The sequence below is a fragment of the Monodelphis domestica genome, chromosome 3 (assembly GCF_027887165.1).
Source record: "Monodelphis domestica isolate mMonDom1 chromosome 3, mMonDom1.pri, whole genome shotgun sequence".
NCBI lineage: Eukaryota > Metazoa > Chordata > Mammalia > Didelphimorphia > Didelphidae > Monodelphis > Monodelphis domestica.
The window spans coordinates 14,601,747-14,613,404 of NC_077229.1; the positions used below are offsets into that span (position 1 = coordinate 14,601,747).

At 51.0% G+C, this 11,658-nt stretch overlaps 1 protein-coding gene across 1 annotated transcript; it reads right to left on the minus strand.

The window, feature by feature from the left end:
• Positions 1-205: 205 nt before the first annotated feature.
• Positions 206-10,388, minus strand: LOC100617591 (tubulin alpha-3 chain). Its single transcript, XM_056821367.1, has 5 exons — positions 10,233-10,388; positions 9,146-9,368; positions 7,679-7,827; positions 1,042-1,722; positions 206-594 (listed from the first exon to the last, which is right to left on the minus strand). The coding sequence occupies exons 1-5, from the start codon at positions 10,233-10,235 to the stop codon at positions 298-300; spliced, it is 1,353 nt and encodes a 450-aa protein (XP_056677345.1). The 5' UTR covers positions 10,236-10,388; the 3' UTR covers positions 206-297.
• Between the last annotated feature and the right edge of the window lie 1,270 nt (positions 10,389-11,658).

Consider the following 11,658-nt stretch of genomic DNA (forward strand, 5'->3'; position numbering starts at 1 on the left):
CACGTGGGGGGCTCAGCTCAGTTTCCGGTGGCTCGATCCCCTCTCCAAAAACCTTGGACAGAGGTCGAATTGGGCTCTCTATGAGGAAGCTTGCTGCTGCCTTTCCCAGAGCTTCTTACGAGGGTTCAAGGTGAGATCACTTGGGGGTGTCAGCTGAGGCCCCTGAACCCCGACCCGCTCCCCGGAGAGAAGAGGCAGACGCAGCTTTACTACGTAAACGTTTATTCGTAAACAAATTCTGTAACCAGTTAGTTATACTCTTGGGGGTGGGAAGCGAGGCTCCGGCATCCCTCCTGCCTAGTACTCTTCGCCCTCCTCGGCCTCAGCCTCCACCGAGTCGACGCCCACCTCTTCGTAATCTTTCTCCAGGGCGGCCAGATCCTCCCGGGCCTCGGAGAACTCTCCTTCCTCCATGCCCTCGCCCACGTACCAGTGGACGAAGGCGCGCTTGGCGTACATCAGGTCGAACTTATGGTCCAGCCGGGCCCACGCTTCCGCGATGGCCGTGGTGTTGCTCAGCATGCACACGGCGCGCTGCACCTTGGCCAGGTCGCCGCCTGGCACCACGGTGGGAGGCTGGTAGTTGATGCCCACCTGCCGAGGAGAGAGGAGGGACCCCGTCAAGTCAAACGGCCCCACCGCGTTCTCCGGACACCGACACGTTCTCCCAGACCTTTGCTCACCGCTCGGGCCAGGGCCGAGCTCTCTCCCGGCACCAGAGTGGGGGACCCGGTGTGAGCAGAGCGGCGAGGCCGGAGAGCCCCGGAGCGTGCGGACACCGAGTCTGGGGGCTGTGGGTGCTGGGGGGGGGGGTCAGGGACCGTGGCAGGGAGCAGCTCTGGGGCCGGGCCTCTGCCCCACCTGCCCCACTGACCCTGATCCCGAGGCTCGGGGCCTCCCCTCTGGGCAGAAGCCGATTCCACGGGGAGCCCCCACAAAGGAGAACGTCCTCACGTGACGCATTCCCGAGCACGCGCTCCCCTCCCGACACCGGGCCTCTGCCGTGACGCTTCCCCCACACGCCCAGCGGGGCCCGCTTACCTTGAAGCCCGTGGGGCACCAGTCCACAAACTGGATGGTGCGCTTCGTCTTGATGGTGGCGATGGCGGCATTCACGTCTTTGGGGACCACGTCCCCGCGGTACAGCATGCAGCAGGCCATGTACTTGCCGTGGCGGGGGTCGCACTTCACCATCTGGTTGGCGGGCTCGAAGCAGGCGTTGGTGATCTCGGCCACCGACAGCTGCTCGTGGTAGGCCTTCTCGGCCGAGATGACGGGGGCGTAGGTGGCCAGGGGAAAGTGGATGCGCGGGTAGGGCACCAGGTTGGTCTGAAACTCCGTCAGGTCGACGTTCAGGGCCCCGTCGAAGCGCAGCGAGGCCGTTATGGAAGAGACGATCTGCCCGATGAGCCGATTCAGGTTGGTGTAGGTCGGCCGCTCGATGTCCAGGTTGCGCCGACATATGTCGTATATGGCTTCGTTGTCGACCATGAAGGCGCAGTCGGAGTGTTCCAGGGTCGTGTGAGTGGTGAGGATGGAGTTGTAGGGCTCCACGACCGCCGTGGAGACCTGGGGTGCCGGGTAAATGGCGAATTCGAGCTTGGACTTCTTGCCGTAATCCACGGAGAGCCTCTCCATGAGCAGAGAGGCAAACCCGGAGCCCGTGCCTCCGCCGAAGCTATGGAAGATGAGGAAGCCCTGCAGGCCGGTACACAGATCCGCCTGAAGGAGACAAGAGAAAAGACACGGCAGTCACCCAGGGGCACGGGAGCCTTTTGGGGGGCCACCAGCACCCTCTGAGGCCACCCACAACCACAAGGCTGGTCATGGCCCTGTGAAAAATAGACTCAAATACAGGACTACAATCCCCACGAGCCTTTGCTCCACTTCCCCAGAATGCCCTGTAATCTCACCTGGGCCGAGATCGAGAAGGTATTTAAGCTCATTCAAAGGGGCTCTCTTGACTCTTGGACTTTCGTTTTGGGGCAGGCCTGGCTTTTTTCATAATGTAGGTGAGGTTGTGTCTAGGCCTCTCTATGGCCTGGACACGTGTTTCTTATCCTGTATTTCTTTAATCCTTAATCTTCAATAAACCTCTAAAAAATATAATACTCCTTGCAGAGAGAAACTAATTTCTACCTGCCTCAGTCTCCCCATATTCCCTAAATTTTAATCTTTACAGTTTGGCGACCTAATGGGGGAAAAAAAAACCTCAATCTTCTGATTTCTTTTCTGATCTTTAGTTCAACTTTTAATATCTAGTGCCTAGAAAAAAAATTTTTTTTTAGCCTTATCTCTCTGGCCAAGCTTGCAAAGCTGCTACAGGCCCCAGACCTGTTGCGTTTGCTGCCCACACCACCTGGCTCGGCCCCGTCACTTCCTGCCTGCAGCCCTGATCGTCCTCACCTGGTACCTGGTCCTGGCCTTGCCCACCCCCACAGCCACTCCAGCTTCTGGCCTCTCACCGCCCGCTGCCTGCCTATTTCTGCGCCCCAGACCGAGCACAACCCCAGTTGGCTCATCACCCAGATCCTTGGAGCAGATCACTCAGGACTCATTGTGAACAGCTGGTAACAGTATTGGCTACGTGGGCAGAGGGGAGAGACGAGAGGGAAAGGAGAACGGGCAATTTTCCCTAAAGCTAAGCCTCTGAGCAAACGGGTATTGGCTCCACGTGGACTGGGGCAGGAGGAAGGATCATATCAGGGGAGAGGGGAAAGAGAGACTAGAGAGAAGAAACAGATTTTTTCAAACAGAAACTTAAAAAGCAATGGGCTGTTCAAAAGGATTTTTGACTATTCTGGTAATTTCATTGATTTTACCTGCCTGTCAGGGAGCAGACTCAGCCCAAAGATTCAACTTTAACTTTGGGGAGGCAAATGGGTGGCTCAGCGACCTGATAGCCAGACATAAAGACATTCGGTCCTGGGTTAAAATCTGGCCTCAGATTCTCTCCAGCTGTGGGGCTCCCCAGCAGATCGATAGCCTTTACTACTCTACCTTCAGACAATAGACATTTAAATGGGTAAACACACCTAAGGAACTTTAAAGACTAAAGGCTGTATTTTCAGGCATTTCAGACTCCAATGGTTTATAAAAATCTCTGTATTCTATTGCATTTTTTGTTATGGTTTAACTTTGTGATTTTAAATTCATATATTACTGGATTGAATATTATTCTGTGAACTGAAGGTTGATTGAATTCATTTTGAATGTACTGAGTTTTTAAAAATTCTGTTGTTTTTCCCCTATAACTATTGAACAAATATTATTGTGAATAAGCCCATATATGAAAAAACAGCTTTTTTCTATTTTGCTGAGGATAAATGGACTTCAGAACTGGTTATAATTGTATTAACAACCTTGAAAATTTTAATGTGCTAAATATCTGATTTGATTTTATGGGTTTTTAAAATATGATTTTTGGATTTTTTTTAACAATCTGGTTATTTTTGCCGGCCCTAAGGCCCATTAGCTGAAGTGAAATACATTTTATAACCCCAACCTTCCCGCATTTCTAAATACATGAATGGAAGTTGGGCAGTTAATCTCAGGGCATTTGTATCCCTATAAGCCTCCAAGAAAAAGGAGCAGCCCTTTATTTATACTCTTCAGCTCACTATTTTACTTCTACCAGAATGATAGATATATAGATTTCTTGATTATGTTCTTAACCCAAGATGAGTTTTACTTTTGTGTTAAAAAATATGTTTAAATATCAAGGTTGAAAGACTTGCTATGTTTGTAAAAATTGTGACAAATATCCATCAATTCATAGGTTTTAAAAATGTCATACAGCAACTTATGTGAAATATGAAAGTGTGTTTGTTTGCTACTGTAATTGATTGGGCTATTGAGAATTTTGATAACTACATATTTGTACTACTGTATTTTTAAAAATGAAAAATTGTTAACCATGTTCAATTCATTTGCCTTCTACTCACAGTGGATCATGGCCAGATATGAAGAGGAAATGGATCTCATTTTTGGTGAGAAAGCCTTGCATTTTATATTTTCTTAGCTGACACAGAGTGTCAATGATTATAAGCTATATTTTTGAATTTTTAAAAGCTCTTTTATTATATTTTCTTGCATGTACAATATACTTTTTCAGTTTTTATTATTTTTCTCTCCTTTTTATATTTGAAACACGTCACCAGTATTAAATTTTTCTTAACTTTGTGACTTTTCAGTGCTACAAGTTTGAAATACATTTGCTAATGCATGCCCTAAAAGGCTTGTGACTATAAAAACGATGCCACTATTTAAATAAATTATGGGACTTTGCTTAATGATTCTGTCTGATTTTAGGACAAGAGATACACACAAGAGCTGCTGCATAGTGCCAATAGAGCATAAGGTCAAAGAGACCAACCAATCCTGGTGAAATTGATGTCACTTTGAGCCTAGACAAAGAGGACTTGAACGTGTTTGGGGTTCGAGGTTGCGGCTGTTTAACATGTGTTAAAAGCAGGTCTTCTTTGTTTTACATTCTACCAAGTACCTCAAACTTGGCTCCCGGAACCTTGGCTTATATACTCTGGTCCCCTTTTCTGCCTCTCATAGTGTGGTAACTTTCTGTAGTCCTGGCTACTGACTGGGTAAATGCATCATTGCTTAGATCATTTTGATTGGGCCCTGATTCAAGGGCCTGTTATACATTTATTTTTCTTTTACTTGGAATTTTTACACATAAGACTGATAGTCTATATTTTCATCCAGAAATTTCTTTTCTTTTTTATTTTTCTGATGTCTTTTTAATATCTCTTGCCAATTGATTCATATACCTCATACCTCAGCCATGCAACCCTAAGTGATTCTGTATCTTTCAATCACCCACAACACGGGGAAATGTAAAAAAAATATTATTGTAAATTGAAAATTTTTAATTCCTTTTGAGAAGAATTTTAGGTAAAGAAAGATGCTACCTCTCTGAATCCAGAATTGAACTGTTGGAGAAGCCACTATGAAGACGCCTCCAGACCACAAGCTGCACAAGATTGAATTGAACTTTGGGTGTGGTTGATTGAACATTTATTTGTATGTATACTTTCATGCCAAAGGGGACTGCCCCCTAACGGCTTTTTGTCAATGCGTTCAGCAATTATTGGTTTTATTCTTTTTTCTCTTATCCTCACATTATTGCAGACTTTTAAGTTTATTATGTTTTTATGATCCTTTTGGGGAAAAATTAATTTTTCCAAAAATGATCACACGGGGAAATGTGAAAAATAGACTCAAATACAGGACTACAATCCCCACGAGCCTTTGCTCCACTTCCCCAGAATGCCTTGTAATCTCACCTGGGCCGAGATCGAGAAGGTATTTAAGCTCATTTAAAGGGGCTCTCTTGACTCTTGGACTTTCGTTTTGGGGCAGGCCTGGCTTTTTTCATAATGTAGGTGAGGTTGTGTCTAGGCCACTCTATGGCCTGGACATGTGTTTCTTATCCTGTATTTCTTTAATCCTTAATCTTCAATAAACCTCTAAAAAATATAATACTCCTTGCAGAGAGAAACTAATTTCTACCTGCTTCAGTCTCCCCATATTCCCTAAATTTTAATCTTTACAGCCCAACCCCAAGAGACGCCACGTGTGGCACTTCATAGGCCTTTGGGACACCAGCTAACATCCTCTTTCCGTGGTACTCTTGAACAAACACTTCTTTATCCTTCACTGTAGGCAGCGCAAACATCATTATCTCTCTACCAGGCTCTAAGCTCAGCAAGGAGCTTGTCTGAAATTCTGTATTTCCCCAGAGCACGGCAAAGGAATTATCTTATTTTCTGGGATAGGAGAGCGGCTCGTGATCAGATCGCTGCCACCCAGCTGGCAGGGGTAGGAGTGTGTGGTCTAAATTGGGGTTCACTAATTCTATGTGCCAGACCACACACTCTGAGCACAAAGCCTGGGCTCCCACCCTCAACTCATGGGGGACCCTCCCAAGGCCAAGTCATTTTTATAGTCTTCTTCTGCCTCCTCTGTAGGGCCTGGGATCTCACAGAAAAACTGGTCTAAAGCACTCAATGAATGTAGACCAATATCACTTATCCCAGGCCCAGTCTCGTCTCCTGTGGGCACAGTATTAAATTAAGTCTGCCTGGTGTTGGGCTTTATTTAGTTCCTGCAGGTGCCTGACCAGCTCCCCAAACTTGACTTCTCTAGTCTCTGCACCTTCTCCCCACAGTTCAATTGTCAGCTCCATCATCTCCCTTCTCATTTGGTCCTGCTGCCTACCCTAACCCCCGTTTGGACTGGAGGCGCCTGGGTTTGTCACTGGGTTCCCAGAACCTAACAATATCTTGTGCAAATAGGCATGGATCGAACCAAATGGCTACTGTTCACAGAGGATCCAAAAGCTACTTTTTTGCAGCCTCCATGTAATTTTCCAGAGCCCACAGGGCCATTGGCTTGGCTTCCTGGGTCATTATTGTGAATTTTAGCAACCAGGAATGTAGACACCCCCACTTAAGGATTAAGTGTGGGGGAAGAAGGTCTATGACCCATTGTGCTAGCAAGTGACAAATCAGAAACAACTGACTGACCCTCTGAAGCCAAGTTTAAGCCACCACTGGTACACATGAGACACAGGAAGTGACGCAAAGAACTGTCTTTATATTTCGCGTCACTTCCTGTGAGAGGGACTTGGCGGTGGAACTTGACTTGAGCTTGAGACCCCAAGGCTTACTCCCCTTTCCTTGGCTTTTCTGGAGGCACAAGCCTCTGAGGAGGCCCCTCATCTTGGAGGAGGTCTTGTGGCTGGAAACTGTGCTAGATTTAATCCTCTGGTTTTCCCCCTCCCCCACCCTGGCTGGGACCTCTGAACTCCTGCCTGGTATCTCTCTCCCTTTCTTCCTTAATAGCTTCACTCTATTGTAAATAAACCACCATAAAATTCCATTCTGACTTGAGTATTATACTGGGATTTAGAATTTAAATCCCTGGCAACCAACTAAAATATATTCAGTCCAACCATAAGTTTACCCCTAATACTATCACCAAAAGACCTGATCCACATCTGAGGATTCCAATGTAAGCATCTAGGACAGTGATGGTGAACCTATGGCACACACAGAGTGCTCTCTGTGGGCACGCACTCCATTCATTATTAGAAAGGCAGAGGGACTGGGCGGAGTTGCTCCTCTGCCCAGTAGTCCAATGGGAGTGCACAGGGGGTAAGGGGGGCATCACAGGTGGCAGAGCTGGAGGGGAGCAGAGTGCTCAGACCCTTTACCTCCTCATCCTCTTCGCTTGGGCTAAGGACATTCCTCACTTCACCCACTCCTCCACCCAGTAGGCCAATGAGAGTGCTTTCTACCTCCTCTGGATGGGTAAGGAGAGTGTAGGGCATGTCTGGCACTTGGGGGGGGGAGGGGAGGGAGCAGGGCCTGGCATTCCATATCTAAAAGGTTCACTATCACTGATGTAGGATAATGTTAATTATAAGAATCATGGAACTAGGACCCCCAAATCTGCTTGAAGCAGGATAGTCCCATTGGTAGAACAATGGGATATGCTCACTGAGTGCCTGTAGATGGAAACGTGCATCTCTGAGATAGCTTTTGACTCTGGATTAACCTGAAACCCCGCCAAGCTTTGTGAACTACCCTCCACCCCAGCTGTTCCATGGCAATGAACAGGGTCCCCTCTGAGTGCCTCCTTATCATAGTGCTCTTACCAGTTTGCGAATCCTGTCAAGGACCAGATCAACAATCTCCTTGCCGATGGTATAATGGCCTCTGGCATAATTATTGGCTGCATCCTCCTTTCCAGTTATCAGCTGCTCGGGATGGAAGAGCTGCCTGTATGTGCCTGTCCGGACCTCATCTACGGCAAGAGCAAGGTTGGGGCTAGTTACTCCACTGACTGGAGTGTGTTAATGGTGCTTAGATGCTGAAACAGGCAAACTTAAGGGTCATCCTGAATCCTGTAAAGGACTCCCCAAAAGCAGATGATAAAAGGGCCCCCTCTTAAGTGTGGCAGGTCAGACCCTATTTTGCTTGAGCAATGCATGCCCGTTGCCAAACAAATTGGGAGCAGGGCTGGACCCCAAACACAGAGGGAGACAGACTTTTATCATTTAGAAACTATCCAAAAAGAAAACGGTACATCATCAGACAATGTGACTTCTAATTCGAGGAAAATCAGGGACTTTCCAAGTTGGGAGGAGGAGAGCAAATGGCAAATTCCCTGAAATAGGGGAAGAAGGTCTCCTATTCCCCCCCCCCCCCCCCCCCCCAGTGTCTGTACTCTGCCAAAGGCACACGGGAACATTAACTGATGGATCAATAAGGGGCTGGCTTTTCAGATAAGACACAGAAGTTGCTGGAGATGGACAAATGGGAGAAAACTGCTGGCACCTTGGGCCTTAGTTAAGGCTTCCAAGCAGCAGGGAAAGGTGGCCCAATTTCCCAGGCCCCCCAAAACAATAATGTTTTCTCCCAATCCCCACGACTTGGGAGCAGGCCCATAACTGAATAGAAAGGCTTCAGAATGGCAGCACAAGATGGAGTCCGTGTGATTCACTCAGTTCTCACAATTATGCACAGGCTAGCCTAATCCCCTCAATTCCCTTAAAGGATTAAAGAGAGTTTTTCAAATTAGCAGAGTCAACATGCCCTCCCATTGTAATTGCAGTCAGCTCTCAATTACCTGCCTTCAAATATTTGAAAGGTTGGCATGTAGGAGAGCAGGATTAGACTCGGTCCATTGGGCTCCGGAGGGAAGCGCACAGACTGCTGGGTATTAGTGACTGGGAGGCAGGTTCAGGCTCCATTTAAGGCAGCCTCAACAGAGCCAACTTTCCCCAAGAGTGAAAAAGGGCCCGGCTGGGAAGCGGTGAGCTCTAGGAACACTCTGGGGACACCGGAGTCCAGAGTCTAGCACTGAGGAGGCTGGACTAAGCGGCCCTTTTGGCTGGGCCATTCTGGGAGGCCCGTGTGGTATCCTGAAGGGAGCAGCACCCCAACCACTGCCCCAAGAGGCAAAGATGGCATTTCTGAGCTCCCACTTGACCTTCATTTGTGATCGGCAGCCCCATCGCCCCCACGCCTGGCACAAGCAGCACTTGTTTTTGCTCAGGCAGAGCAGAGAACGGAGAAGTCTGACTCCTGACCAGCTTCTCTGTGGCTCTCCCAGTACGTACCCACCACGGTCGGCTCCAGGTCCACAAACACAGCTCTGGGCACGTGCTTGCCAGCCCCAGTCTCACTGAAGAACGTGTTAAAGGAATCGTCTCCCCCCCCTATGGTTTTATCACTTGGCATCTGACCGTCCGGCTGAATTCCATGCTCCAGACAATACAATTCCCAGCAGGCATTGCCAATCTGGACCCCCGCCTGTCCCACGTGGATGGAGATACACTCACGCTAGGAAAAGGGAGAGAAAGCAGCGGGCACTCTTCCAGGGCACAGGCCAGGGGGCACCTGGGTCTGAGGGCCAGGCAGGGCCTGGCAGCCTCCTATGGGGGGGGGGGCAGGGCAGAGGATTCTCCTCAGGCTGCCCTCCCCCCAGTAACCTGGCTCCACAAGCCCCCGAGGGCGCTGGAACCCTTCCCCTCCCGGTGACTATCAGGGAGCCCCCACTGACAAGCAGCCCTGGGCGCCTTCCTGCTCTGTACCCCACGTGTTCTTCAAGAACCCCTTCCCCCACGGCGCCCCGTTCTTAACCCCAACTCATAGATTAGGGGTGCGAGGGTGGGTCCGCAGCCCCTCCCCCAGGTCCCCCATTTTACAGACATGTTACCTCCCACGGCCTCCCAGGAGGGGAGGGGCCTATTTCTGGACCATTTGAGAACCCCCTCCCCCACGGTGCCCGTTCTTAACCCCAACTCATAGATTAGGGGTGCGAGGGTGGGTCCGCAGCCCCTCCCCCAGGTCCCCCATTTTACAGACATGTTACCTCCCACGGCCTCCCAGGAGGGGGAGGGGCCTATTTCTGGACCATTTGAGAACCCCCTCCCCCACGGCGCCCGTTCTTAACCCCAACTCATAGATTAGGGGTGCGAGGGTGGGTCCGCAGCCCCTCCCCCAGGTCCCCCATTTTACAGACACGTTACCTTCCATGGCCTCCCGGGTGGGGGAGGGGTCTATTTCTGGACCATTTGACAAAGGCGGAGCCTGAGAACCCCCCTCCCCCACCGCAGCGGCTCTCCCCCCTGCTAGGGGGGGCGGGGACCCCAGAAGGCCTCGGGGGAAGGGAGTGGGGAGCTGGGTGGGGGCCCAGACCCCTACCATGATGAGACACCGACACCAACACCTCCGCCCTCAACGACCAGCAACTGACTGAGGGCGCGCTGGGCCTCTGCGCACGACGCCCTCGCCGCGCCGCTCGCTCATTGGTCGAGACGCCCGAGCGCCGCCGCCCATTGGCCGAACCACCCAAACACCATCTGTCGATTGGCCGAGCCATCCACACCATATGCTTGCTGATTGGCCTAGCTGCCCGAGCGCTGCGCACTGATTGGGGGAGCGGAGCCCGAGGTGAACGAGCATGGAAGGAGCCACGAGGCTGGAGGAGCGAGGCCCAATGTGCGAGGCTACTGCGCCTGCGCCTGCTACTGCTGCAGCTGGGTGAAAGCCGAGGTTGGGCGCTGGGGGTGGAGGCGAAAAAGCATCTAGAATGACTTCTGCACTGGTACAAGAGTCCCCCTTGATTTTCCTCCTCTGTAAACTGGGTACAGGCTTCCTAGCCAGAACTGCGGTGGGCCTGAGGGGCAGGACCGGCCCGGGAGAAACCCTCCCCCTCCCCCCTCTCAGGCTAATGAAGTATTTTGCCTAAATGAGCCCCAGACCCTTCCCCTCTTTGAGCCCCATTCCGTCCTCTGGGCCGCGATCAGTGTTGATCCCACGTGTGGCCAGCAGGGGCACTCCCAACACACGGGAGTCCTGGGAGGGGGCCGAGTGCCCAGTTCTGGCCCGGCTGGCATGATGGGCATGGGGTGCCCCTTTCAGGGCGGCTCCCCTGGCACAGAGCAGAGAGAATGGCTCAGTTCATCGGCACTGCCCATCCCAGGCTCCAGGAGAGAAAGGGGAGGGGAGGTCAGGGGGGCCTGGACCAATAGATGACCTCGAACCCACCTCCCCAAATCCTGGGACTGGCGTTGGCTGCTGGACTCGGGGTCCAGAATGGAGACCCTGGGCAAGTCACTTCCCTTATGTCTGCCTCAGTTTCCTCAGCTGTGAAATGGGGATCTTGATTATGTGAGGCTCAAATGAGGGCTGCGCAGAGGGCCAAGCACCCCGGTGCTGGCCCCTGGGGGGAGCGATAAATGCTATAATGGGCACGACTGCCATTACCAACCGGGGTGGCAGGGATATTACATGAGGAAATGCTCCCTCTTCTCGGGGCTGACCCAAGTGGATGGGCTTCCTCGTCAGGTAGTGAGCTCCCCATCCCGAGAGGGACAAACACCTGCTGGTCATTTTAAGGCCCCTAAAGACAGGCTTTGGGACTCTTGGAGGCTTGTGAACCTGATGGGGCGCTCCTTTGGGCAGGGGCATGCAGCTGTGCTATTGGGCAGCCGGCAGGAGGAGAAGCGTCTGGCCAGGATGTAGGATTCAGGGGCAGAAGAGCCTCTCCTGATGGAGCTTGGCCAGTGACTATGTCAGGGAGGTACGTCAGGATTTGAACCCGGGTCATCTTAGACTCCAGAGCTCA

Coding starts and splice junctions, on each gene's coding strand:
- LOC100617591 (XM_056821367.1), bottom strand. Junction 7,828..9,145: donor CCTGGAGCCGACCGTGGTGG/GTACGTACTGGG, acceptor CTCTTGCCGTAG/ATGAGGTCCGGACAGGCACA. Junction 1,723..7,678: donor TTGACAGGATTCGCAAACTG/GTAAGAGCACTA, acceptor TGTCTCCTTCAG/GCGGATCTGTGTACCGGCCT.